The sequence below is a fragment of the Hemibagrus wyckioides genome, linkage group LG19 (genome assembly GCF_019097595.1).
Source record: "Hemibagrus wyckioides isolate EC202008001 linkage group LG19, SWU_Hwy_1.0, whole genome shotgun sequence".
NCBI lineage: Eukaryota > Metazoa > Chordata > Actinopteri > Siluriformes > Bagridae > Hemibagrus > Hemibagrus wyckioides.
In genome coordinates this window covers 10839549-10866862 of record NC_080728.1, presented here as the reverse complement: position 1 = coordinate 10866862, position 27314 = coordinate 10839549, and the positions used below count along the sequence as shown (strand labels likewise).

At 39.4% G+C, this 27314-nt stretch overlaps 3 protein-coding genes across 7 annotated transcripts in view; all 3 read right to left on the bottom strand.

Moving 5' to 3' along the window:
* dgki (diacylglycerol kinase, iota) overlaps positions 1–4437 on the bottom strand; it is a 62860-nt gene extending 58423 nt beyond the window's left edge. For all 5 annotated transcript variants that reach the window (XM_058417456.1, XM_058417458.1, XM_058417460.1 and 2 more), the window contains exon 1: positions 3976–4437. In XM_058417456.1, coding sequence (XP_058273439.1) covers positions 3976–4181 — 206 coding nt within the window. In that variant the 5' untranslated portion in view covers positions 4182–4437. The remainder of the gene's footprint in view (positions 1–3975) is intronic.
* Positions 4438–11166: 6729 nt separating this feature from the next.
* On the bottom strand, positions 11167–17341 carry nots (nothepsin). Its single transcript, XM_058417655.1, has 9 exons — positions 16242–17341; positions 15926–16106; positions 15483–15600; positions 15091–15209; positions 14056–14255; positions 13393–13518; positions 12967–13114; positions 12143–12241; positions 11167–11993 (listed from the first exon to the last, which is right to left on the bottom strand). The coding sequence occupies exons 1-9, from the start codon at positions 16373–16375 to the stop codon at positions 11805–11807; spliced, it is 1314 nt and encodes a 437-aa protein (XP_058273638.1). The 5' UTR covers positions 16376–17341; the 3' UTR covers positions 11167–11804.
* A 125-nt stretch (positions 17342–17466) lies between these two features.
* cct2 (chaperonin containing TCP1, subunit 2 (beta)) lies at positions 17467–26349 on the bottom strand. The gene is made up of 16 exons (XM_058417654.1): positions 26209–26349; positions 23914–23988; positions 22966–23031; positions 22764–22875; positions 22578–22654; positions 22189–22301; positions 21777–21979; positions 21544–21644; positions 21274–21401; positions 20982–21085; positions 20664–20783; positions 19522–19650; positions 19251–19354; positions 18230–18329; positions 17932–18073; positions 17467–17679 (listed from the first exon to the last, which is right to left on the bottom strand). Exons 1-16 carry the CDS (start codon positions 26209–26211, stop codon positions 17649–17651), a joined length of 1608 nt encoding a protein of 535 aa, XP_058273637.1. The 5' UTR covers positions 26212–26349; the 3' UTR covers positions 17467–17648.
* Positions 26350–27314: the final 965 nt, after the last annotated feature.

Sequence of the window (27314 nt, the reverse complement as noted above, 5' to 3'; positions counted from 1 at the left end):
CTCCTCTGACTGCTAAGAGTTCATCCACAAGGACTTCTTTAATCCCAAAATCATAAAAATCAAGTTAACGGCTCTCTTTGAAGGCTGCAAAAAAAAAAAAGAAAAATGTCTCTCTGTGTCTTCTGTGTTCAAGGTGTCCTGTGCTCTCCTCAAGCTTAGGCTAGGTTTACTAAAATGAACGATGAGAAGTAATCTGAGATGTAGCATGTATAAAGCCGTGCTGGCGTTGTCTTCTTTCTTGCACAGAGTTTGCTTGTGATTTTTGCATCTGGCATCTTATCTGAATTGAAAATCAAGAGGTGAAGATGGCTTTTATCATTTGCAATCGAACAAGACTGCGGTAAAGAACGCAAGGCTGATCTGGTCAAGTGCTGGAGACGACAGGCTGACGGCTGCTACTCTTTATGACAGTTGTTAACAAAAGGGGGAGGAGGGCTTAAAGGCAAGGGGTCTCTATGTATAGACAAGAATAGATGTTTGCTCTTCGGCAAAAGTCTATTAGTGCCTGTTTATTAAAGCAGCTAACAGTAAAACCACTGCTAGTACTCTCCTGCTACTCTTCTGCACTGCTTTTGTTCAGTGGAGTCAAGCTTGATTAAGCACAGCAAACTTCCTCTTACTAGTTTCTTTCAAAAGGAGCTTTGATTATAAATTCTAGTAAGTCTGGTCACTGATCAACTGAAAGTAACTAAAGGATCAGAAGAAAATCAAGCAAACTCCAACATGAATCCTGAACTTCATAGAGAACGCTCGTCATAAAACAATACTCTAATAGGACCTTAATGTTTAGGTCTAGTTCATCTACTAACAAAGACCATAATACCGATGGCTGTAGAAATGACACCACTTATATTACAGCGCTCGATGATGTCACATGACATGTTGTAGTGTTTACAAGATCCAACAAGAAAAAAATCTGATTCATTTTCTGCTGAACAACAGTTCTGTGGCCAGTGTGATTTATTTTCAGGCAACAAAAAATGCTGTCTTGTTTTAAAAACCCATATGTATGCATCATCACTGAGCACCAAACAAGGATCCTCAATCACCATCCATTAACCATTAGGTCTAGTAGGACCCAATTTAAAGAATATACCAAAAACCATATGTTTAAAAAATCTTCAGGTCCAATCTTCAGTATCATCAGGTCTCATCAGTCTCATCAGTCCAATCTTTTTGGACTGTCCAATCTACTGGTCTCATCAGTCCAAACTTTTTGGACTGTGGCCAATAGGAAAAAAGCACAGTTCCGGTTTTAATGGTGCCAGGGAATCTGCTAAATTGTGCCGTGGAAAAAGGCCTTGAATATCACTCAAATGGAATTTAGGGATTAGCCAGCTGACTCTGAGAGCGACTGGATTTCTGCATGTCCTCTAGACTTGTTCTGGACAGATGGACTGGTGTGTGCAACTGAAGCGAGAGTGAAAACGATTGAAACTATAGCTTGCAGTGATAAATACGAATAAAAAGCATAGTGTAGGTGGAGGTACAGTATGCTTGTCAATATGCTGTAAAGTCTTCAATCCTTCTGATGGACTGAAATTCAGTGAACCAAATCGATTCAATCCACATGAACACATGCTTTAAACCCTTTCTGCAGCAGACTGCCCACACCAGAGCCCAGAATCAGTCTTACCCTCCAAAGACATTAAACGTTTTTTATTGACAAATCTGAAGCAAAATTTTCTTCCTGGATTGTAAATTGTTCTGTGGAGCCAGACTGTCCTTCAGTATGTCAAAACAAGACATCAGTTAAAGACCTCCAAGGTTCTAACAGAGATAACACACTACACTAATGAGAACACGGTCAATAAGACTGTAGCATATAATACTAAACACATACTAAACCACCAGAGTAACCTCTACATACATTATACCGTTTTATAACATCTATAACTACTTACTACGTTATATTCCACAGAATACAAACATATCAGTGGAATATAGATTTTACTATCTAATCTGACTGGATAAGGTTTACATGGAGAGGTTGTGTAATATAATTACAATTATAACTAGGATATATTTAGGATTATAGTCCCATCCAAATCTGTCATGTCAGGGATATTTGCTGCAGACAAAGCATGGACACTTCTGGAAAGATTTCGAACAATAACACATAGATGACATTTGAAGGACGCTGCCAGGAGTTTTAGGTAAGTTACTGAATTCCAAGCACCAGTTTAACCTACATTCCTTTATATGTTAACTGTTTTGTGTCAACTGTGTGAGATTCAACACATACATCTGTAACTTCACACACACTGTTTACATTTTATATTTGCACTAATTTTAACTGCTACTGCTATTTTTGCGCACTTCGTACTGTCACCGCTCAAAAATTTGGGATCACTCGAAAATTTTATTGTTTTCCAAGGAAACACATACGAAATTAGTCTGCATAGAAAATATAGCAAAAGAATAGGACATGCTAACATGTCAGAGTTAGAAATAATGATTCTGATGGAAATGATGAATGTTTTCTTCAAACTTTGCCTTCATCAAAAAAACACCTTTTGCAGCAATTACAGCCTGGGCAAACTAGCTGTCAATTTTTCAAGATAATCTGATGAGATTTCACCTCATGCTTCCTGGAGCATCTCCTACAAGATGGATTGGCTTGATGGAGTCTTCCTCCATAGCTGAAATCAAGCTGAAATCAAGCTGAAATATGAATATATATATATATATATATATATATATATATATATGTTTACAGACATATACACATTTTTTCAGTGCTATGTGTCCTGTACTGTCTTTTGTTGTTTTTTGGTATTTTCTCTTTCTTCACTGTCTTGTCTTGCACTGTTTGCACACGTTGCACTTTATGTAGTTGGATAAGATTTCTGTCCTTAGCTCTGTGTTGTTGTTTCTGTTCTATAGGTATATGTTGTATGTTGTCTATGTAACACCAGGGTCCTGGAGAAACGTTGTTTCATGTCACTGTGTACTACACCTGCTATATGTGATTAAAATGACAATAAATCTTTTCGACTTGTCTTGATTGGTATTTGACGTATGGATGATCATGTGTTTTTTTCACAAGCTGACCAAACAAACAAGTGCTAAAGATCCTATCCATATCAATCAGTAGGGGCTGAGTTGGATAAAGTATGAATGTTACTTTCTTTGTGATACACATGTACATTGTGAAGAAGACACTCCCATTTCTGTGTGTATGTATATGCAAAGTGGATAGAGCCAGTATGATATCAATACTCTTTTCTCTTTTTCTGTATAAATTATTTATTTATGTGGATGTTAAATCAAAATTTCCTGGATGCTGTGGTTTTCAAACATTTTTATGTTCCTTGGCAGTTTTAGGTAGCAAACATAAATTTTATGATACATACTGTGCATCATGGCTTTAGTTAAATGGCTTCAACTATAGTGATGTGATGGTTGAATACATATATACTGTTAATTAATATAGATCATATTCTACTGCCATTTCCTAATAATAATATCTATTACACTGTATTTACACAGCAGAGGACAAGAGCTGAAGCTCGCCTGTTGTTGTTTTCCTAATGCCTGACTCAATGTGATCCCTTTCAACAGCCCAATAAAAAGCTGAGGTCAAAAAGGAAATACACACACACACATGCGCGCGCACACACACACACACACACACACACACTCAATGAGAGACAGAGAGAGAGAGAGAGAGAGAGAGAGAGAGAGGGTTAAATCAATATTCAGAAAACACGTCTGTTTGTACACGACGCGATAAAGCGCTGCAATAAAAGCAACATTCATGCCGGGTGTAAATGTGCATTAAAGCCTACACGTTTTCTCTTATTATAGCTTCATTTATTTATTATTTATTACTGGTCCAGACGCATTCACGTGCCCTCTGTCCACCAGCGCGCGCGCGTTTGTTTGTTGTATGTTGCGGTCTGCGCCTGGGATAATTCGCCTGCTCTCTCTCTCTCTCTCTCTATTCTAACTTGTATCATATTAAACACGCACCTGTATGAAGTCTGTTTCCTGAAAGCCAGACCTTTCATTTTTTCCTCCAGTGGCTCCTCTCTGTCCGTGAAGCCGCCCGCGGTCGCCTCGTCCCTCTCGCAGTCCGTCTGCTGCTCGCCCGCTTCCCCGCCGCTAGCTCCGAGGCGACCGCCAAAGGTCTCGCTTCGCTCATCCTGCGTACACGTTTCAGCGGTCAGGGGGTCCATGCTCCGTCCGGCGGTGGACCCCCTACCTCTCTGTCCGGTCCAAGCGGAGGTCTTACGGTTTACCGTCGCTGACCGGTTTAAAGTCGCGCTTCTGCGGTCGCGCGCGCTCTCCTCTCCACACGCTCGCCTCCTCGAGCGCCTGTCTGAAACCTGGAAACGTCAGCGCGCGCTGCAGCGATGCTAACCGGCTAACAGCGGCACGGAGGCAGCATCCATCCCTAACCGCTGCCTCCACGGGGCATTCTGGGAGATTCCTACTCACCCTCTCAGCGCAGCATCGCTCGACTAAGAAAGTAGGGCACAGCACAGCTCTCCGCGCCTTCACTAATTATGGCAAGCCATATGGTTCATAAACAGGTCAGGGGGGGAAATAGGACGTCATTCGGCGTTCAACAGCTGTTTAGCAGCAGTGGCTCTTACAAAAGAAAGCAGTTATCACTTTCACCCGAGCGTTCAGCTGTCCTGTCATGTAGCATGAAAAAAGTTTGAAAAGATGTCAAAATAAACAATGGTTGACCTTACTGTCCAATACTAGCAGTGCAAAAAATGATCAATGTAAACATGTTTATGATATCTATAGAATAGTAATAGAGGACTGATAATTCTCTGACCATTTAAAGCTGTAAAACATGTACTGACCTCATTATTATAATGATATTGGTCAGAATGGGATGGACCAGGTCAAAAGTTCACCACTCTATACACCAGTAACAAAATTTGAGACCTCTGACCACCTCTGTGCACTGTAATGCACCATACATCTCACTGTAATGCACCATACAACTCTCACCAAACATCTTATTAGGAATCCCTGTAAATATGATCACTCTTTCAAATATGTAATCAGACAATAACAAGGCAGCATTACAATGCATAAGACCTTGTAGGCTCAAATCAAGAGCTTAATGTTATAATCAAACATCAGAATAGGGAAATATCTTTTTTTTGACCAAGCATGTGTGGGCATTTAACCAATACAATCATGATGTGTTGTACTTCTTCTCACCTCACACCTAACATTTAGACATTTTCCTAATAATGTCCTTCTGTTAAAAATCCCAGTTTATACAACAGAACAAACTGCATATCACTCAGGCACATTTGACATGACATGACCATCCAGTGTGCATGCGGATAATTAAAAGGACAACAACCTTGGGCGTTTATGAATTGTTTGGCTTTCCATAAACTGAACCGTCACATCCTCTCCGCAGCGCGTCAGTACAATGAGAAATAGCTGAAAGAAAAGTCAAATATATGCAGAATTTAGACTTACATCCAAAGTAATTAATAATCAGACCAGTCATTACTGTTGTTCAAATTATTCTTTAGTATTCAACCAAATTATGCAAAAAACCTAGACAGCTGCACCCAACTGAGCCTGAGCTCAGTCTATGTCATTTACAAATCACTGCTATATTAAATTACATTAAATAAACTACATCAGTATCTGTCATTTGCATGATGATACCATGTTGCTGTTTTGAATGGTAATCTGCATGTTATGGGGTTGGTATAGCTTTTCTTCTGTTGTATAGTATTTTACATATGAAAGAATATGCTATCAGTGAGGTTATAGCTTTATTTATTTTAAACCTCTCTATGAAATCATTGCAAATCTCTCTCTCTCTCTCTCTCTCTCTCTCTCTCTCTGGGATACACATCCTTCTCTTCACTGTACTGTAATCAGTGCACATGGAACACTATACAGCTTTTAAAGGTCCAATTATGCACCTTATATTCACATTTCCAGGTTTAAAGGTATATTAAAGGTACACAGATCAGGCATAACATTATGAGCAGTGACAGGTGAAGTGAATAACACTGATTATCTCCTCATCATGGCACCTGTTAGTGGGTGGGATATATTAGGCAGCAAGTGAACATTTTGTCCTAAAAATTGATGTGTTAGAAGAAGGATTTGAGCGAGTTTGACAAGGGCCAAATTGTGATGGCTAGCCAAGTGGATCTGCAGTGGTCAGTATCTATCAAAAGTGGTCCAAGGAAGGAACAGTGGTGAATTGGCAACAGGATCACGGATGGCCAAGGCTCACTGATGCACATGGGGAGCGAAGGCTGGCCCGTGTGATCCGATCCAACATGATCATGACGGGCATGACAGGTCAGGGCTGTTTTGGCAGCAAAAGGAGTGACCAACACTATATTAGGCAGGTGGTCATAATGTTATGCCTGATCAGTGTATATCTACTGATACCATTTCAGTGAAAAAGGAAAAGTAATTTTTAGTACCATTATTTCTGAGATTGAACAGCAATGTATGTTGGGTCATGTAGACACATCACCAAGTAGTCTTCACTGCACACCCTAAGTACTCAGTAAAGTTATTCTCTCATTTTGTGTTTGTGATATTTTATTATACACCATGAAAGAAATATTACAGAAAGTCTACAGAAAAAAAAAGTCTTATTAAACTTATAAAAAGTTTCTCCCTTTCTCTAAAAGTGCATCAGGTGGCAAAACTAGTGCTAGAGTCTAAAATTGATTTGTGTGTCATGTTCCAGCGGAGAGTCTGTCCATATCTACCTTTAACATCATTATGAGGTGCTTGAGACAGACTGCAGCAGCTCATAACAGCAAGAAGATCCAGAGATCATACATAAGTTAAGACAGTAAACACTGTGTAAATAAAAAGACTCGTGCAGGGCCACTTATTTCCGAACCATTATGATCTGGTGTGGTGAAATTCTCTAGTGTGCAGGAAAGTGCAAGCATTGTTTAAAAAAACCCAAAGAGCACAGTCACTGCTCTGGAATACAAGTGAGTTCAGCACACTTTTGAGACCTGTACAGAGTGTGTTGGTCTCTGCTTGTCATAACCATTAACGTCTAAAGGACTGCAGAATGCCTGGACTGTCACATAGCATCCTTTAGTCAATAACAGTGAAGACAGCACCTGGATGGTTGCCAACTTAGGACAAAAGAGCCCATCTGTCTGTTAAAGTCCTCAGCCAGATAAAAGAGGACAGCACTATAGGGGTTTACTGAGGATGGTATGTTCCAGGGTTGAATTATATGAATTTTTCCCCTCACAGGACAAAGTGTCTTGCCATTACACTTCTTCCTGACAATGTTGATTTTGATAAGGCTGAATCAGTGAAACATTATTTTATTGAGACATATGTTTAAAACCACTGGTGGTTCTTTACACTACAATCAAATGAGTACTGATGGATTCATCAGTAAAGAAATGTCAGCTGAATAAAGTGTAATGTTACTCAGTGGTATCGGGTCTGTAGAATTTATCATGGTTGTTTGGTTCAAATTTCATAATGGCACTGATGCAATAATGGTAAATATAACCTTTAATCCTTAACTGTTCAGCTTTGTGTTCAGATTTCTGGTTCTCCTGCAGGCTGCTTTTGATAGAAGCAGTTACCAAAAGTATAAAAGTAAATATACATTATTATTATTATTGTTAATAATAATAATAATAATAATAATAATAATTGTTTCTGTTGTGTTGTTATTGATAAATGATGCAGAAATTTTAAAAAGACAGGATGGCATGCTTTGTGTTCAGTTTACACAGAATGAATAATATGGATAAATATTGTATATGATCATCACTTTCCTCATAGATTTAAGGATTCTTTGGATAGTTAAGGCATTCTGTCCAGAGCCTTTAAAGAGTGTACTTTTCTGTTGTCTCATAAGTAAGTAAGGACCACTGTAATTACATATATATATAATCATGTAAGTAAGTAAGTAAGTATATTTTATGTAAAACTCCCTAGAAAAAGTTTATATTAAAAGATAACCTGTTGTTATTAGGCTTGGATTATGTCCCTGGCTTATTAGCTTATTATTGAAACAGTAAATTATTAGAAGATTTAACCTTCTGGCCAGTCATATACAAGAAAGCAGTGTTATGGTATAGAAGTAGTAAAAATTTATGTAAGGGGAGAAGTAAAGTGCTAAACTGTCATTCTGTATAGCAGCTTAAAAAAAAATTTACCATAAAAGTAAATTACAGAGATATGAGCCAGGACTCATAGTACAAAATGATTGGTGTCCTTTTGTCTTTGTGAATATATAAAAATAGTCAATATATAAAATGACCTATATTTCAGGATCCTCATTCCCTTAAAAAACGCTGTTTCTTACTGAAACAACACATCACAACACTGATGGCCGTTCTAGTCCGTACCATCTCAGAGTGACATCACCGTCAGTCTAGCATCATCAGACTTTCCAATTCAGGAAGCTTACAAACGGCAGTGTGTTTGTGTAGTCAAAAGCTTCCTGAGCTTCATTGTCAGTGTGAATACATCAGAATATATTACTAAGCTTCCGACTCACAACCCATCAAAAACATCATTAAGTATCCGATACAAGATTCTCACCTGCTGCTGATATGAAATAAATGGCAAAGTGAAACAGTGCACCTTTCAGAGGTGTGTTTGCAATGTGCTGTCGTGCATCATAGAGGGAGCATGTGTGGGCTGAGCCTGAGATGGAAATCAGAGGTCAGCTATGATTACATATTTTCACTGCTTTTATAGTCATGACAATGACCGGCTTTCAATGAATGATAATGAATTTCAAGTGCACACGTTCAAGTGTGTCGGCTACCGACTGCAGGCTGTTATGGACACTAACACAGTGCTGCCATCGGTCATTATTGTAGCAGAAAAGAACGAACAACGATGGAACTTATTGAAGAAGTCAGTGGGAAACATGAAGAGACGACAAAATAGGTCACAAAATACACCAACATAACACCCAGCTGTTCCAGTAAAAGCTGTTTTGTCTCTGTAAAATATCTTAATAAATAATTTAAGCCTAAAGAGTTGTCGCTTCTCTGTGTGGGAAGATGATCTTTAAAGGTGAGAATTAGTTCTAATATAAACTGCAGGCTTCTGAACCCTTGTTTAAATCCAGAACTGTGAGTCAGGAACGGCTTGGATTATCTCCAAGAGGATAGAGGGGAGCTCAAGCCTCAGCAGGGTCCAGGACTCTTCCTGCTTCTATCACACAGAGAGACAGCTGCTGCAGCACACACACACACACACACACACACACACGCACAGGGAAATGTAAAGATACACAAGCAAGAAATGCAAAATGATTGCAACTGTTCCAGTTTTAAAGATAACAGCAGATTTGCTGCCATTTGGTACATCATAAAGTTTTTCTCAATTTGCTGAATACCTAGTAAGAATACCTACAGTATGGCTTTACCAGTAACAGAACTGTATATTATGCTCAAAATAGATAGCACAAGCCTATGAAGCCAACAATTCAGTGAGTGACCATTTGTGTGCCACTCACATTACAGCTACAAATATGTATCATTCATTCATCCATTCACTATCAGTAACCACTTTACACTTGACAGAGTGGAACTGGAGCCAGTCCTGATTACACTGGGCTCAAGGCAGGTGGATTCACCCCTAAAGTGATGCCATTGCGCACACACACACTAATATTCACATCTCGGGGAATTTCTTTGTAGCCAGTCTACAGAGAATCTGGAGGAACCCCATGCACAGACAATAACCTGAGCTGTAGGCCATTTTTTGTTGGCCGTGTACTGCCGCTGCTCATGCTGAGGACAAGGCTGTCCAGTCGACGCCCCAGCCGGCTGCAACAACAGCTCCGCATCGGTGGTGACGTGCTGTGCAGGCTGAGGGCGAGACGCTGATGGCTTCCTGTGACGTTGTTCCTGTTTTTGAAACGTTTGCCAGGATATTTTCACCTGTGTCAGCATTTAAATTTAAACCCTTTTCATCATCCTTCATTTCTGCTCTTTTATTTTTCTAAGTCCTACATCTTCTAAAAATAAACATTACTATTAATGGCCACTAATGGTATAAATGGTTTCAAGCAGAAGTAGCACTCCAATGAAAAATGCACTTACATCAGCCTTAATAAACAATGAACTGACAGAAAAACACAGAGAGAGAGAGAGACTGAAACAAGAAAACAGACACACTTGATCTTTCAGAACATTGTTTCCATTCATTTTCCACTGTTTCAGAACATCCTTATTACATTAGCATTGGTGCTTTTTTACTACATTTTGTGTATTTGTTAATTCTGTGCTTAAAAATGTAATCTTTAATTAAACATTTGAATTGTTGTCAGTGGTATTAATAAATAGCAAACTCAAGACTGCATGGTTATACAACAATAATACACTCTGAGGTGATAATGGCACTCTGCTTTGAGTCGTGCCACATCACACCCACCCGGCGTTCATAATTTTCTTCGAACCATGCGGCGTGTCGTGTGTTAGGAAATCAGATTGCACTAAACAATCATTGTGTAACTATTAGTTTTGTGTAACTATTTAGTACAGTGTTTGTCTGTCTGAGAGGGAAGAGCAGCAAAGAGTGATGCAGTGATGTATAGAATGCATCACCAGCCACAACAGTCAAATGAGCAGTAAAATGCCTGTGAGGTTAATCAAGCATATCATTTTTCTGTTTTGAGTCTATAAAATGTAATAACACTGTATTTTACTTTTGAAAGCATGCGACTGACACTGATGAAAAGGCAGAATCACTCTTTAAAGCCATGAAAATACAGATCATGATTTTTTCTATTTTAGCAGCTTCTCCTTTAGCCTGGATTGTTGTATTTTCCAGACCTCACTAGCTCAGGTATCCACCATGTGGACAGGAAGAGTGTTGCGGTGGTACCTATAGACTTTATGCACTTTATATGAATAAAAACATTGTACAATCATCTATGAAATTCTGCAACACCTAGCAGAAATAAATAAGAGATTACCTGAGAATTAGACCGATTGACTGACTCTTTCCACAGAGGTGGATTGTTTATATAATTCTTAATAATTATTATAATTATTTAATCTTAATTGTCTTCACTAGTTTTCTGTGGCATCATTGGATCCATCTGTTTAGTTACTACAAACTGTTACAGAATAGGAAGCCTGGACATTCCTGTCCTGAGTTTACCGTATCCTAAACACTGAAGACTGAGAGTGTTTTCACGTGCATTTTTATTTATTTTATTTTACACTAACAGGTGCCATGACGAGGAGATACTCAGTGTTATTCACTTCACCTCTCAGTGCTCATAATGTTATGGCTGATCGGTGTATACCAGAGTAATATGCATACAGGACAAAAAAAATTAAATGAAAGGAAACCTATATTTACTAGATTATTGAGTCATATCTACAGACACAGTCATTAATTTAAAAAAAGCCAGCAGAACAGAAATCTAGAGATCACATAGTCTCACATAAATAATCTGAATTACATCCAACTACATTTAAGAAACTGAATCCTCATCTTTTCACCAAATCGACAGAAATTCTTAAACTCATGTGATTAAACATAAAACCCAGCTTATTATTCTGCTTATCATCTATTAAATTATCATATCATCAATTATTCAGTAAATACAGTTAAACTGTGTAGTTAACGAGGAAGTGAGGAGTGAGGAAGTCTGGACTCAATGACAGATGCTGAGAGATTAAACACGAGTTTAATTAGTCACTGTCGTCACAAAATGTCAGCTGTCAATCACTTTGCTTCTCAAAACTGTGAAATAACTGACTGCATTCAAACACATGATTTTAATGATTAAATATTTCACTGAACCAGGAAGTGAGGGAGCCTGATGTCCACTGCTACTGAGTAGAGAGCCTTTTGACCTTGTCAGAGAGTTGAGCAAAGCCAACCCGGTCCTCCCCCCTGTCGTAGATACTGTAAACCTGTGAGAGGAAAATGTCCCCAAGAATCCATATAGGTCCAAATGGAGACATGATATCTGTTGCTTGAAAGCCGCTTATGCAAATGTCTTTTCCATTTATTGTATCCTACACAGGGAAAAAAGAGAGAAATGTATTACTAAATGTACCGTGTATGTAAGTATGTATGTATGTACAATGTATGGCATTGTGTTGTATGCTGTAAACTCTAGATATAGTGTGTGTGTGTGTGTGTGTGTGTGAGACATTACACTCACTCTGCGGATATATGCATCTGCAGTAAGGACGTATTCTACTCCATTTAGTACAAAAGACACCACAGGCAAACTGCTGATCCTGGAGCAATCAACCAGATACTGGAACCCAAAACATGTTAACATTAATGCGAGTGATGTGTTAGCTACACAAGAAATAATGCACCATGGGTTGTGCTGTTTTAAGAAAATAATCAACAGCAGGGTGGTATGATGCCCCTGTTACCAAAGTTGAAATTAAAAGTTGATGATTTTTCTATAACAGCATGCCCCAAAGTGTTTTATTGCAAAACAGTGCCTTTGTTATTTTATTTGTAATGTGTGGTTGATGTTGGTGTATTTTCTTTAAAGGCTGTTTGATCTTGCTGCTCATGATGATGGAAAGAGTAAAAGGCAGCCTTTGGTGAAAAAAAGACACAATGCTGCATTGTAAGCTGAAGGTCATGCGCTCATTCTCTCTCAAGGTGCCGGCAAAAGAAAAGACACAAAGCACCTGTTTATGCAAAGACATCCCTGACAGGTGAACATGTAATGTCAATGTAACATCACAGATCTGTATTTTAATATTTCATTTTCCATGCAAACCACTCGCTAAGGTGTTTCCACAATGTTGAACCTTCCTCCACATTAACACACAGACTCACCTTCACAAAATGACCTGTTCTTTACAGTGAAGAAAGCAACAACGACAAAAAAAAAAAAGGTAGAACAGACCATACAAGATGATTTAAGGCAGGTTTTGTAACCACTTGCAGATAACGAGTGGTTAAACTGTGAACAAATATTTTTTTAAAAAATTGTATTCTTTGAGCTAAAGTAATTGTCACCTCTCCTATGGCAGTAGGTGTAGCTCCAATGAGCTGCTGAAGGATCAGGATGTACGATGTCGGTCCAGTGATGAGAGTCGTTCCTGTGTCGACAATCGTTTGGCAGCTGTGAGAGTGACAGAAGGTAGCACTTCCCTGAACCTTCACTCTAAACAGAAATAGGGGAAAATGAAGTGCTGATGTATTTGTGCTACATTGTGTGTGTGTGTGTGTGTTAGGTAAGGAATAAAATATGATGGACATGCTCTTATATATCAGTTCTTATAGAAGGTGATTATTTTCCAATAACAGCATGTATAAGATCCTACTGATCATTCTTAAATGCCTTCTCAAATCTAATGTATATAAGAGCAACCCATTTTGCTACTAGTAAGTTATATATATAATTTTCTATGTAAAGGGGCAACTCAGCTACACTGAACTTACTCATCCAGTTTGATCTGCCAGTAGCCTTTTAGAGTGACTGGGAGCCAGTTAATGGGAGGAATAAAGAGCTCTTCATCCATACCTCCCAGCATGAGTTCACCTCCCAGACTGGTACTGTTGCTATTACTGCAAAACACAATCCACCGCTTGTGAGTCTGTGAGGTCTGAGGCTTGATCTAGACATCTAAAAATCTTTATCCTTAGCTAACCTTTAGTGGACTATTTTTACTGATTTCTTAGTAATGTTGTGGAACATTTGTTATCTCTTACTGCAGCTCTTACTGCAACAGAACGTGTCATGTTACTGAATGACTTCCATCCTGAAGACTTTCTTGTAGGATATTAACTGTTATAAAGCCCTGACCTTTTAAGAAATCTACAATTCTACATTTTTCATTGTGGAATAATGTATTTTTGTTAACCATTTTTATTATTATGTGTCTACCATGCCAATCCTTGTGAATAACTGGTTTCTATTAATAAATAAATAAATAGATCATATAAATCATATAAAAGCAATGTCATAAATTGTTATAAATATCCGTATGGGACAAATTAACCAGTACACCAGTATTTGGTGGAAAATTGTCTTTCATTTCACTTATTTAGTTTAAATAAATTACACAGCCTCAGTTTCTCTTGCTGCAGCGTGTCCATGCTCACTTGCTGAGGTAGAAGGAAAACATGGGCTTTTCCACTTTCTTCTGCTTCATGATGTTGTCAAATACAGGTGCTCCCAGCTCCTCTGCCAGCGACGGGTAACTGAGGCCCAAAACCCCATCAAACTTGGTCATGACAAAGGACATGCCTGGCTCGTACACTGACTCCCCAAACACTTGATCCGGCAGAACCATAGAGCCCACCTACACAAAACCTCACTATTACAGAACACACACTCAGCAGAGGAATACAATACAATATCCCCTGAACAACAAAACAGGCTGAACAAATTAAAGTATATATATTAGTATATATACATTATATTGGCAAAAATTTTGGGACATCTGCATTTAAATGCACATGAATGTAATATGGAGTTGGCCCACCCTTTGCAGCTATAACAGCTTGTTTATGGAAATTTTTGACCATTCCTCTAGAAGTACAGTTGTAAGGTCAGGCAATGATGTTGGACGAGAAGGTCTGGCTCACAGTCTCCACTCTAATTCATCCCAAAGGTGTTCTATCAGGTTGAGATCAGGACTCAGGACAAGTTCCTCCACACCAAACTCACTCATCCCTGTCTTTATGGACCTTGCTCTGTGCAGTCATGTTGGAACAGGAAGGGGTCATCTCCAAACTGTTCCCACAAAGTTGGGAGCATGAAATTGTCCAAAATGTCTTGGTATGCTGAAGCATTAAGAGTTCCTTTCACTGGAACTAAGGGGCCGAGCCCAACCGCTGAAAAACAACACCTGAATTCAATGATTTGGAGCGGTGTCCCAAAACTTTTGGCAATATAGTGTATATTATATAGCAGATATACAACAACTCTAGCATGGATAAACTTCTGTATCATTTGTTGAGTTTTTTTTATAATCAGTATCAGTCCTGCATTCTAAAATTATACATAATGGTCTGATGTGTGCTGTTCTTCACTGTTATATACACAACTATTAACTTAAACCTCTATTGTCTTCTGTACAGTACAGCAGTGTGTCTGATTTATTAGCTTCCAGTTTGCAGCGTCCGCGGCTTTACCGTCAGCTTATCTTTAGCCATGATGCCCAGCAGGTGTCCAGAGCCATAGTGAATGCCAAAGATTCGGCCATCGTGAATGTAGGTGCTCGACTCCACAGCCTTGAACCTGTGATGTGCAGCTGTGCCAGGACAGAAACACAGTGACCGGTGACCCAAAATCAGAGGTCACTAGCATAAAAAATGTGCACTTATTTGGCCAAATGAGACACTGATCTGTCTAGCGGTACACACGTTACACCAGGAAATTAAATAAACAGTACAAGAAATGTGATAATTACCAGCACCAGTGTTTAACAATTGGGATAATCGTTAAGGTAAATTTGATAATTAAAAATTAAAATGTTAAAAATGTTTAGCATTCATGTTGAAACAAATAGAAATGTGTTCATTACCACATGCGTGACTGACACAGTAAGATGAAGGCACCCACAAATCAGCAGATCCAGTGTCAAAGATAACAGTGAAGTTCTGCTCTGGGGTTCCCAGACTGATCTGTCCATAGTACTGTGCCTTCACAACATACCATCCAACATATGTGCTTAATTATACTGGCCTGAAATAGACATCAGAATTACACCAGAATACAATGCTTAGCCCAAGTGTGAGCAACTGTAGCCCACTAAACACTGGAGATCATGTATATGTCACAGTAACAAAAGTAAATGGACTGGTCCACTGTTTAAAAATATTTATTACATCATGGTTTCAGCCAGTCATGACACTAAGTCCATCTCTATACGATGTTAGATCATCTTTACCATACTTTAACAATACTTCCTGGAAAATGAGCCCATGATGATACATCAGTAATCCTGCACTGTTATAAAGCACTCACATCCATAAAGTTGTAGAGTCTCTCTGCTGCTTTGCCTGGTTTGAGAGATACTAAGCTGTACGGGTAACACTGGGCATATCGGCGAGAGAAAGCGTCCACCTGATGATCCTTCAGAAAGTCTGCCAGCTGGTTAGTCGCCCTTAAATGACTCCTCAGAGTGGGCATCTTCATCAGAGGCACCCTTAGTTCCATAGGTGTATTAACCATAATATGATCAATATTGAACATTACCTATAATGTTGTTTCTTTGCTTTTACACATGTCCTTAACTTCAGCTTCTTCAATCACTACAAATCAGTTTTGAATATTTTCTTACCTCACAAGACCAGAAACAGAGCACAGAGAAGACAGCAGCAGCAGTATTCCCTTCATCTTCATTATTTGACAGATTCTGTATCTCTTAGCCAGTCTTATAACACTTTCATTCAGGACAGCTGACCCAATGGACATTTGTTCAGCTGAGAACTACTCAACTATGCCAACCAATCTCAACAGTGTTAAACATTGGACTAGTTTCAGGTGGCCATGACATTGACCACTGTCTTCTGCTTACTTCAACATGGCATACAAAGGAATTATTCACTGGATATTAACAGGAAAAAAAAGAATTTCTGTGCCAACTATATGTGCCAACCAGCTCCGAAAGATTAATAAGCGATTAAAGTGCTTTTGTTTACACACAAATAATCATAGTGTAATTAGATTTTTTTTTTTAAAGACAGGATTTTAAATAAACATTTGATAAAATCAATACTACCCTTTTACAAGGATATTTGTCATCTTCTGTATACAGGGGAGTAAATAACAGAATAAAACTTATACACTGATCAGGCATAACATTATGACCACCAGCCTAATATTGTGTTGGTCCCCTTTTTGCTGACCCATCATGCACTGTGTATTCTGACACCTTTCTATCAGAACCAGCATTAACTTCTTCAGCAGTTTGAGCAACAGTAGCTTGTCTGTTGGATCGGATCACACGGGTCAGCCTTTACTCCCCATGTGTATCAATGAGCCTCGGTAGTCCATGACCCTGTCACCGGTTCAACACTGTTTCTTCCTTGGAGCACTTTTGATAAATACTGACCACTGCAGACCGGGAACACCCCACAAGAGCTGCAGTTTTGGAGATGCTCTGATCCAGTCGTCTAGCCATCACAATCTGGCCCTTGTCAAAATTGCTCAAATCCTTACACTTGCCCATTTTTCCTGCATCTAACATCAACTTTGAGGACAAAATGTTCATTTGCAGCCTAATATATCCCACCCACTAACAGGTGCCATGATGAGGAGAAAATCAGTTATAATGTTATGACTGATCAGTGTACATTAAACATAGATTATTCATTATATTCTTTCAGTGTATTCATGTAGATATAAAGGCTGACACTGACCACTTTATTTAAGCTTAGTTCAGCACGACAACACACTCAAAATTAACTCATCAATATATTTTAAGGCAACATTTCAGAAGTGAAATGTTTCTTGCACTGCTGTTAGTAGATCTAAAATGAGGGAAATACGACAAGGCACAAAAACAGTTTCTAAAGTTTTATTACTGAGTAAACAAAGAATGTCACGCTGTCACACTGGAATAGTGGCAGGACACAGGCAGCCTCTGCAGAGCTAACTGTGCTACACATTGACATGAAACCTAGAGAATAAGGAGGCCATTGCAGGTAATAAATACACAGGCTGCTTTCCACACTCTTCTGTTCTTCTAACATGGGTGGTGATCTGGTACTCGTTTTCTGAAAGAACATATTGCAGTTAGTGAGTCATAACATATTGTCACAGACACTCTCGGTGAACTCACAACCTTTAACTAGCTGTGGAAGTTTCACCACGAAAAACTAAATCTGGCATCGCACAGCTAATTAAGTGAGAGCGTGAGCCAGCATGAGCGAGAAGTTCCCATGGCAGCAATCAGTGGCTCAGATAAATGAGCACTGTTCTAAGGTTCACCGCAAGAAAGTTATATTATGTGAGCAGTTAGAAGTTACCTTGGTGCGGCCTTGATGATGTCATCGACACGAAGAATCATCTCAGCTGCCTCTGCAGCACTTAGCAGCACCTGCCTCTTCACCTGGAAGCTCTCAGTGATGCCCAGCTCGGCCATGTCACCAATTGTGCCATGCGTCATGTCTGAGGCACAGCAGGGTTAACGGTCAGAAAGAGCTTCCAGTCAATATACAATTGATTTATTGATATAAGTTAGCAGCTTGTTTTCTTGTATTTTATTTGCTATAAAACTGATCACTACATGTGTGTGTCTGTGTGAGTTACTATGCCAGAACTCACCCAGGCCAAAAGTGGTCTTATTTTCCTGGTGAGCCGCTCTCAGCTGAGCCACAAGGTCTGCACTGTCGTAACCCGCGTTATCCGCAATTATAATCGGCAGCTAGGATACAAACATGTTCATTAGACTAATCAGTAGTGGAAATTTGAAACATCACCGTATTTCAAAATCATATAATCTAATAAAGTCTGGCACAAATATTCCCTGAACTTCCACCTTGCAAGCATGTTAAATATCTGACTTCAGAATATATACCGATCAGGCATAAGATTATGACCACCAGCCTTAGATTGTGTTGATCCCCCTTTTGCTGACAAAACAGCCCTGACCCATCATGCACTGTGTATTCTGACACCTTTCTATCAAAACCAGCATTAAATTTGAGCAACAGTAGCTTGTCTGTTGGATCGGATCACACGGGCCAGCTTTCGCTCCCCCATGTGCATCAATGAGCCTTGGCCACCAATGTCCCTGTCGCCGGTTCACCACTGTTCCTTTCTTGGACCACTTTTGATAGATACTGACCACTGCAGACCGGGAACACAGTTTTGGAGATGCTCTGATCCAGTCATCTAGCCATCACAATTCGACATTTGTCAACCTCACTCAAATCCTTACGCTTGCCCATTTTTCCTGCTTCTAACACTTTGAGGACAAAATGTTCACTTGCTGCCTAATATATCCCACCCACTAACAGGTGCCATGACTGACAACTCACTGCTCATAATGTTATGCATGATCGGTGTATCAATAAAAACATGAAGCAGCAATTAATAAAGAATTACAAATCTGGCATGTGACAGTTTGTTAGGTCAATAAAAATGATTTCCTAAGGGAACAAATAATATTTTATAATATAATGTTCCTGAGCTGCTCTTCGAAGCTGTAGCAAAAATCTTACATCCTGTAACATCAACTGAACCATATACACTCAATTATTTCAGTTTGGTTAAAAGTACATCTCAAATAAAAACATCTAATATCATTTCCTGTAGCACCCAGTAATTACTCATCAGCTCTCACCATTCTCAGAGCTTTGGCGAAAGACTCCATAGCCACGGCTTCTTTTCCTGGGGTCCTGCTGGCCAGGTCGGACACTACTTTAGCCATTAACATCTCTGAACAACCTATCAGAAAGATGAAGGGTTTTATTATTTTCAATATTCTTGAAAAACTTTACATAAAGCTTGTTTTACAGTAACATGCAGTACATGGCCATGAATTGGATTTAATTATCATGTAACAAGCAGAAGGAGAAACTAAGTAAACTGGTACGTTCAAGATCTCCACATACCTCCACCGTAGACTGTGCGAGTCTCTTTAATGGTCTGAGACAACACACACAATGCATCGTGGAGAGAACGCTCAGCCTCGTCCAGAATCTGCTGTGTTGCTCCACGCAGAACGATGGTGCAGGCCTCACCTTACAAGACACACATAGAAAAATATATGACGTACTTTTTGCACTGTTCATGTTGAGTGTTCATAAGTGTTAAATGACTACAGACATCCAAACACTATTACAAACTACAGTAATCCCCTGCTATATCATGGATTTTTATTTGGAACATGACTAATTTTTTTCCGTGGATTTTCCCGGTATATCACAGTATCCACAAACCTTATAGTGAATTGTGTTTATGTTGAAGGTAATTTATTAGTAAAAATATAATTATTAATTAAAACAACATTAAACATAAAATATAAACATTAGTTTAAATGAAGTAAAAATGTTAAAATGTAAAAATACTGTTTAGCATATTTACTCTAGAGACAAAGAACACGTAGCGTTGTTTAGCAAAGCGCGGTGCAGGGATGCTGATAATCTAAATACAGTATAGCTGGAGGAACGAGTCTGGCCAATCGGAATGCCCCATTCATTTAATCACGGTTGTGATTGGCTGCAGGCTATGCATGCAGTTGATGAAAGGGAAGCAGAATTCTCCAGCGTCCCAGTTTTTCGCACGTCACTGTCCCGAGTGTTTGGTTTTGTTCTGTGTACGCTGTATTTTTACGGTTTTTCTGCAAGCCCTATTATGTCACCTAAATGCTCTGCACCTTCTAAGGCTTCTGGCAAGGAACATAAATACATACAGTACTCACTATAAATGTGATATTTCTACGAATTTTCCCAAAATTCATCTTGCTATATGCTTGCAAATGTTTTCTGTGTGTGTTTAAAGAGTGTGGGTGGGTAATTTACGGCTTAAACAAAAAAAAAAAGGATTTGTGGGTGGTGTCCGTGTATCGCGGATTTTCGTTTACCGCGGGTGGTTTTGGAACGTAACCCCCGTGATAAACGAGGGAAAAACAGTACCTCGACAATATGAGAGACTCTTGGTGTGTCACAATAAATTAAATAATGAAAGGAAAAACCAGAATCCCATTAAATAATACATTCAGAAGAAAGTGGGCAAAGTCTGTGTAGGTACTTACCCATGTCCACTCCAGAGAAATGGAGGAGTGTGTCTTCTCCGATCATCACCTCCTCGATGAGTTTGCAGTGGCCCAGCTTTACCAGCTCAGGGTGGTCAAATGTGGATGCAATCTCACCCCCTGAAAAGAAAGCAATCCAGTATTAAACAAACAAAGCAGCAGACAACTCCCTATCCCAAAGGACACAGGAATTTTTGTTAGTAACTGTGCTAATCCATTGTGTTTCATACAATTAATAGCAATCTCTTGTGTCAGCTCTACGATTATGAGTTGCCTCTTCTTATTCATGGCATTGTTTTAATTTTACAGTCTACGTACCTGTGACCAACGCCAGTCGTTCCACTCCAGCAAAGTCAGCGTGTTCGATGGCCATGACGCCAGCAGCAGCAAAGAGCTGCTCAGGGTAGTTATAGATCAGCTGTCTGGAGACCAGATGAATATTAAAATGAGATTAATCAACATTGTTTTTAAATGTCATACAACTGTTAAACATTTTATGTAAAACTGCTCCAGGGAAAATGGGATTCCACCTATTCTAGCACGTTTTCCTTTAAGCTGTTAAAAAAAAGTCCTAGGTGAATTGTGTGTGTGTCAAGTGTACACCTTGTACCTATTGATGAAGCAGTTAATTCCATGCTTCAGAATGCGCTCAACTTTCTCCTTCATCTTCTCTTTCTCTGCCAACTCAATCTCTGCCACTTTTGCTGTTGAGTCAACGCGCACTCTGGAGCCAAAGATCTACAGAAACCACACACACAGAGACAATAAACAGGAGTGCTATCAATAATAATAAAAAATTTTAAAAAATGAGACGACGAAAGAGGACGAGAAAGAATTTCCAGCAAAAAACAAGGGGGCAGTCGAAGATTTAAAGCTTCACCTTGATCTTGTCTGTGTCCATGCCAGTGTTAGCAATAAGGATGTTTGCATTCTCAATCCTTTTGGGCTGATTAACACCGACCTTCTTGTCAAGTAAAAATCCTGTTAGGACAGACAAATTTAATATATGTATTAACCTATGTATAAAGCACTACAATCTGCAGAACCAAATCCAAACTGAATATACATCATATACATTCAAGTTTGTTTGTTAAATATAATTCAGATTCAGACCTTCATCCAGGTAAGAGTCTGTAAGGCTGCCTCCCAGCTTCTTAATCACATGGATGGCCTCCAGGTTGCCAGAGCCCTTCAGTCGGAGCACTGCCTGTACTGCCAGCTTGGCAAAGTGATCCTTATGATGAGTGAGCAGTTTGGATGATAGTGTGGTGCGGGAGATGTTCAACAGATCCTCCTGGAACTTTAACTCATCATTTCTGTAAACGAAGATGTAGTCACCATACGTTATGAGAGCTAGGATTATGTTAGCTTTTAATAGTGTTTTAGTTTATAGATTATATAGACTATACATACTACTTATTATTATACAACCAACATGGAATCGAGTTGTAGAAATGTGAAGCAAACATTGACACATTCATTGTTTAACCCATGAGAATGGTTAATGCTGAGATGTTAATGTTACCCATGGTCCACTGCAGCCTCCCTCAGGGCCTCACGAGCAGCCTGGGTGGCCTTCCTCCAGCCTGAGATGATGATCTGAGGATGGATCTTCTTGGCAATCAGAAGCTCTGCTTCCTAATGCACAATGAACACAAAGTCCCCACTTAGCCACCATGATATAAAGGTATTAAATCAACTGATAAGATAATTCAGGCTTATTAATATTCTTGTGAATTCAAACATTAAATATCATCAAGATAACAACAGCTATAAATGGACTTAAACAAAATCTAAACAAACAAATAAATAAATGACAGCACCTTCAGCCAACCATTAGGAAAAGATTAGCCAGATGGTAAGTGACTAAAGGTTTTTCAGATATATCTCTATTAACTTGGGTTAATGCCTCACCCTGAGCAGTTCTGCTGCCAGCACAGTGACAGAAGTAGTGCCATCTCCAACCTCATCATCCTGGACCTTAGACATATCTGTAAACAAGACAATGTAGAGAAGCATATAATTATACATTAATTAACAAAAAATTAACTGAAATAAACAGAAATTTAGACCTGTTATATTTACAGGCACCATACTCACCAACCAGCACTTTGGCAGCAGGGTTGTCCACACCGATGGCTTTCAGAATGGTTGCTCCATCGTTGGTTACTGTAACAGATCCCTCACGTCCACCACCCAAGAGGATTTTATCCTACAAAGAATAAGAGCAGGTGAGAACAAGAACAATGAGATATAGATACCCAAACTAAGTATACAATGATAATTTGAACCATTTACATACCATTCCTTTTGGTCCAAGTGTACTTTTCACCAGATCACCAATGGCAATGGCACCAATAAAGGAAGACTAGGAGAAAACAGGGAATAGAATTAGCAAACCTGCTCAAAAGCATCATAGTCATTTGTTATAACAGAATAATACTAAACCATGTCACTTTAAAGCTTTTGTTACAGTCACAGATCAGTTAGGCTGAGACTCTGTGCATGCGTATATGTATCTGATATAGTGGGCAGGCGTGGAAGAGTTACAGTCTTGTTTCTGTTTTCTCAACGTGTTTGAGCTAGCCAAAGGAGTAGATAAATAATGTAAATAAATACAAATATCAGTCAGATATTCACATCTGCCATGGGACAAACTAAGTAGGCTGTGACTCTAAATTAAATGTGATCCTACCGATTCTAATTATATATATCCAACCAACTACATAGCCAAAAATTTGTAAACACCTACACGTCACATCCATGTGTTTTTCCCCCAAACTGTTGCCACAAAGTTTGAGAAACAGTTATAATATTAGGTCTGTGTTTGCTGTATTATTACACTTTCCCTTCACTGAAACTAAGGGGCCCTAAACCTGTGTTACCAAGATAATTCCCCTGTGCATAAAGCAGGATCCATGAAGATGTGCTTTGTCCAGTTTGGAGTGAAAGAACTCTAGTGTCCTGCATGGAGCCCTGACCACAACTCCATGGATGAACAGGAATACTGACTGCCTCCACACCAACATCAGTACCTGAGCTCACTAATGCTCATGTCTAAATGAGCAAATCCCCACAGCCACACTCCAAACTCTAGTGAAAATTCTTTCCAAAAAAGTGAAGGTTATTAAAATAAATCTGGGATGTTGTTCAGTAAGCACTTACGGATGTGATGTCCAGATGTTCATATGCTTTTGGCTATATAGTGCATGAACTAGGATTTCATAATTATTCAACTGAAAGTACTCACCAGGCGAGCGGTCTCAGCTTTCTCCTCATCAGCTCCACGTTTAAAGATGTTCACTGGGGCCATTGATATGGAGGCCTGCCAAATGACAAAATTACATTTGCATGAGATACACACAGGTTCTTCAACACCATACCTTTAATTATTATTTAACTTAAACTCAAATGTACAGTAAAGGCAACACATTGGATGAGATACAGATATATACAGGCTAAACAATGCAGAAAGAACATGAAAAATAGTCAGCCATATGATTGATCTAGATATCAGAAAGTATAATGCATATATTTGTAACAGTGTATGCAATTTAAAAAAAAACCATTTTAAAAGATAAAACTATATTTTATAAAACTGGATGTTTCAGTAGGTTTAATATGTTAAATACTAGACATAAATTATTCTGTCTCATTTAGTCCTTCACTACACTAGAACCCTGCAAAACATTTTAATTCTGGTTCAACAAAATCATCCTCTATTATGGCTTGTGCATCTATATATTATATATTATAACCATAATCTAAACCTTAACCTTTAAGCATTAAAAGACAAAGTTCGTCACTATTCATACATATGCATCACAAGCAAGGAATATTATGGAGTTGTTTTAGTTGAGGACCAATTCGACTACGGGCTCTAAAGCCGAGAGACTACACAACCCCGAAGCCGAGAGACTACACAACCCCGAAGCCGAGAGACTACACAACCCCGAAGCCGAGAGACTACACAACCCCGAAGCCGAGAGACTACACAACCCCGTAGCCGAGAGACTACACAACCCCGTAGCCGAGAGACTACACAACCCCGTAGCCGAGAGACTACACAACCCCGTAGCCGAGAGACTACACAACCCCGTAGCCGAGAGACTACACAACCCCGTAGCCGAGAGACTACACAACCCCGTAGCCGAGAGACTACACAACCCCGTAGCCGAGAGACTACACAACCCCGTAGCCGAGAGACTACACAACCCCGAAGATGTGAGACTACACAACCCCGAAGATGTGAGACTACACAACCCCGAAGATGTGAGACTACACAACCCCGAAGATGTGAGACTACACAACCCCGAAGATGTGAGACTACACAACCCCGAAGATGTGAGACTACACAACCCCGAAGATGTGAGACTACACAACCCCGAAGATGTGAGACTACACAACCCCGAAGATGTGAGACTACACAACCCTGAAGCCGAGAGACTACACAACCCTGAAGATGTGAGACTACACAACCCTGAAGATGTGAGACTACACAACCCTGAAGATGTGAGACTACACAACCCTGAAGATGTGAGACTACACAACCCTGAAGATGTGAGACTACACAACCCTGAAGATGTGAGACTACACAACCCTGAAGCCGAGAGACTACACAACCCTGAAGATGTGAGACTACACAACCCTGAAGATGTGAGACTACACAACCCTGAAGATGTGAGACTACACAACCCTGAAGATGTGAGACTACACAACCCTGAAGATGTGAGACTACACAACCCTGAAGATGTGAGACTACACAACCCTGAAGATGTGAGACTACACAACCCTGAAGCCGAGAAACTACACAACCCTGAAGATGTGAGACTACACAACCCTGAAGATGTGAGACTACACAACCCTGAAGATGTGAGACTACACAACCCTGAAGCCGAGAGACTACAGATTCTAAAGCTGCGGCCTCGAGCACAGCGCTGTGACTCCGCCTCCTCACCCGCCCCATAGAAACCACTAGAAAGCTCCGTTACACCATCACTGCTTACATGCTGTGCTAAATCTCTAATAATTCAAGTCAAATAAATGTTAAGACACTGTGTAATACGCTTTGCTTTTTGTCTACTCAAAACAAAACTCTTGATAACGGTGTGAAGTAAAACATGCTGTTTCACTGACTAGCATTGCAGCTAACCGGCTAAGCTAATCGGCTAGCGAAGCCGGGCTGAGGCATTAACACAATGGACACTGACAGCTAGCGTTAGCTGCGCTGCTAACTTTCAGTAGAGATGCGTTTTTATGTAACATCAGCATATATGTTTGATGATAAGAAAATAGGGAAATAACAGAACTTAAATCTATATTTATTAGCTCTTCTTTCGCGTCTGTTTTCGGGCGGTGCACGTGCTAACGGCTTGCGGCACTGTAAGGGCCGACATGTGCGCGTGAATGAGTCAGGGTGTAGTCGGCTATTAAAATTTCTACAGAGCGACACAATTTTCACACGAATTTTACTTTTAATCGCATTTCTGTCCAACCTCACCAAATGTAACTTAGATATCTGTATTACGTTTTAACAGACACTTACCATGGCTGCTACAGGTCAGGCTCAAAGCCGCACACACACACACCGGGAAGAGAGGAACCTGCAGCGCGTGAAACACTAAAGATGGTAAAGACGCATTGTGTTTTTTTTCCTACCCACATTCATAAAACCCCGCCTTCTATGCTACGATTGGTTAAAACTTATAATAACGCCTGAAATGTATTGGCTTACAGTGTTCAGTCTCAATTTTCATTGGACGTACAAATAATTAAGGCGAACCTTTTCAGAATATAGGTGGAGAAAATAAAGCGACGCAGAAACATAACCAACGGGGATGACTTTTTCAAATTAAAAGCTCCATGCTTTCAGCCGTAGTGAAACGGCCAGCAACTCTTAACATCAACAAGCAAAACATTATATAATTAGTGTTTATATTAGCGTGTTTTCTCAAACGGTAAGATGTTTTCATCAAGAAATACAGCGTTTGCTTATTATTAGTCAGGCAGAAAAATATCCTGTCTTCAATTATTTTGGCCAATCATAAGTCATGGTACAGCCTAGAATAGATCTAGCTTTAAAGTTTAAACGTATCTACACATAAGTTTATATGTTTTGGCTGAAGAAAGATATTTTTCAGTTTTGAAATGAACATATATCTATAAAACAGAATGAAACATTGGTATATTAAAGCAATTGAAGATGAGAGGGAGTGCTATTATGAATAACAACACAGCTGTGATTTGGTCTGAGGGACGAGCCTAAGCTGATAACACAACCTCGAGTGTTCTACTGCTTTTATACAACAGCTTACAAATGAAAAGTTTGCAGCATCAGCCGGATTAACAAGCTATTTTGCAAGGCTGGATCAATCATTGGACACAAACTGGAGATGTTTGAGTCAGTGAGGAACAAGAGGTCACTGAACAAACTGCCCTCCATCATGGACAATCTGTCTCACCCACTCTACAACACACTACAGAGTCAGCGGAGTTCATTCTCCACATTCTGTTTGTTGTCCCAGAGAACGTTACAGGAGATCATACATATCTACCTATCTATCTAAAAGTAGTGGATCAAAGAAACAATGAACATTATTATCTACTTTTAATATTGGACATTTAAAAAAAATCTAGCATTTTTCCACCACA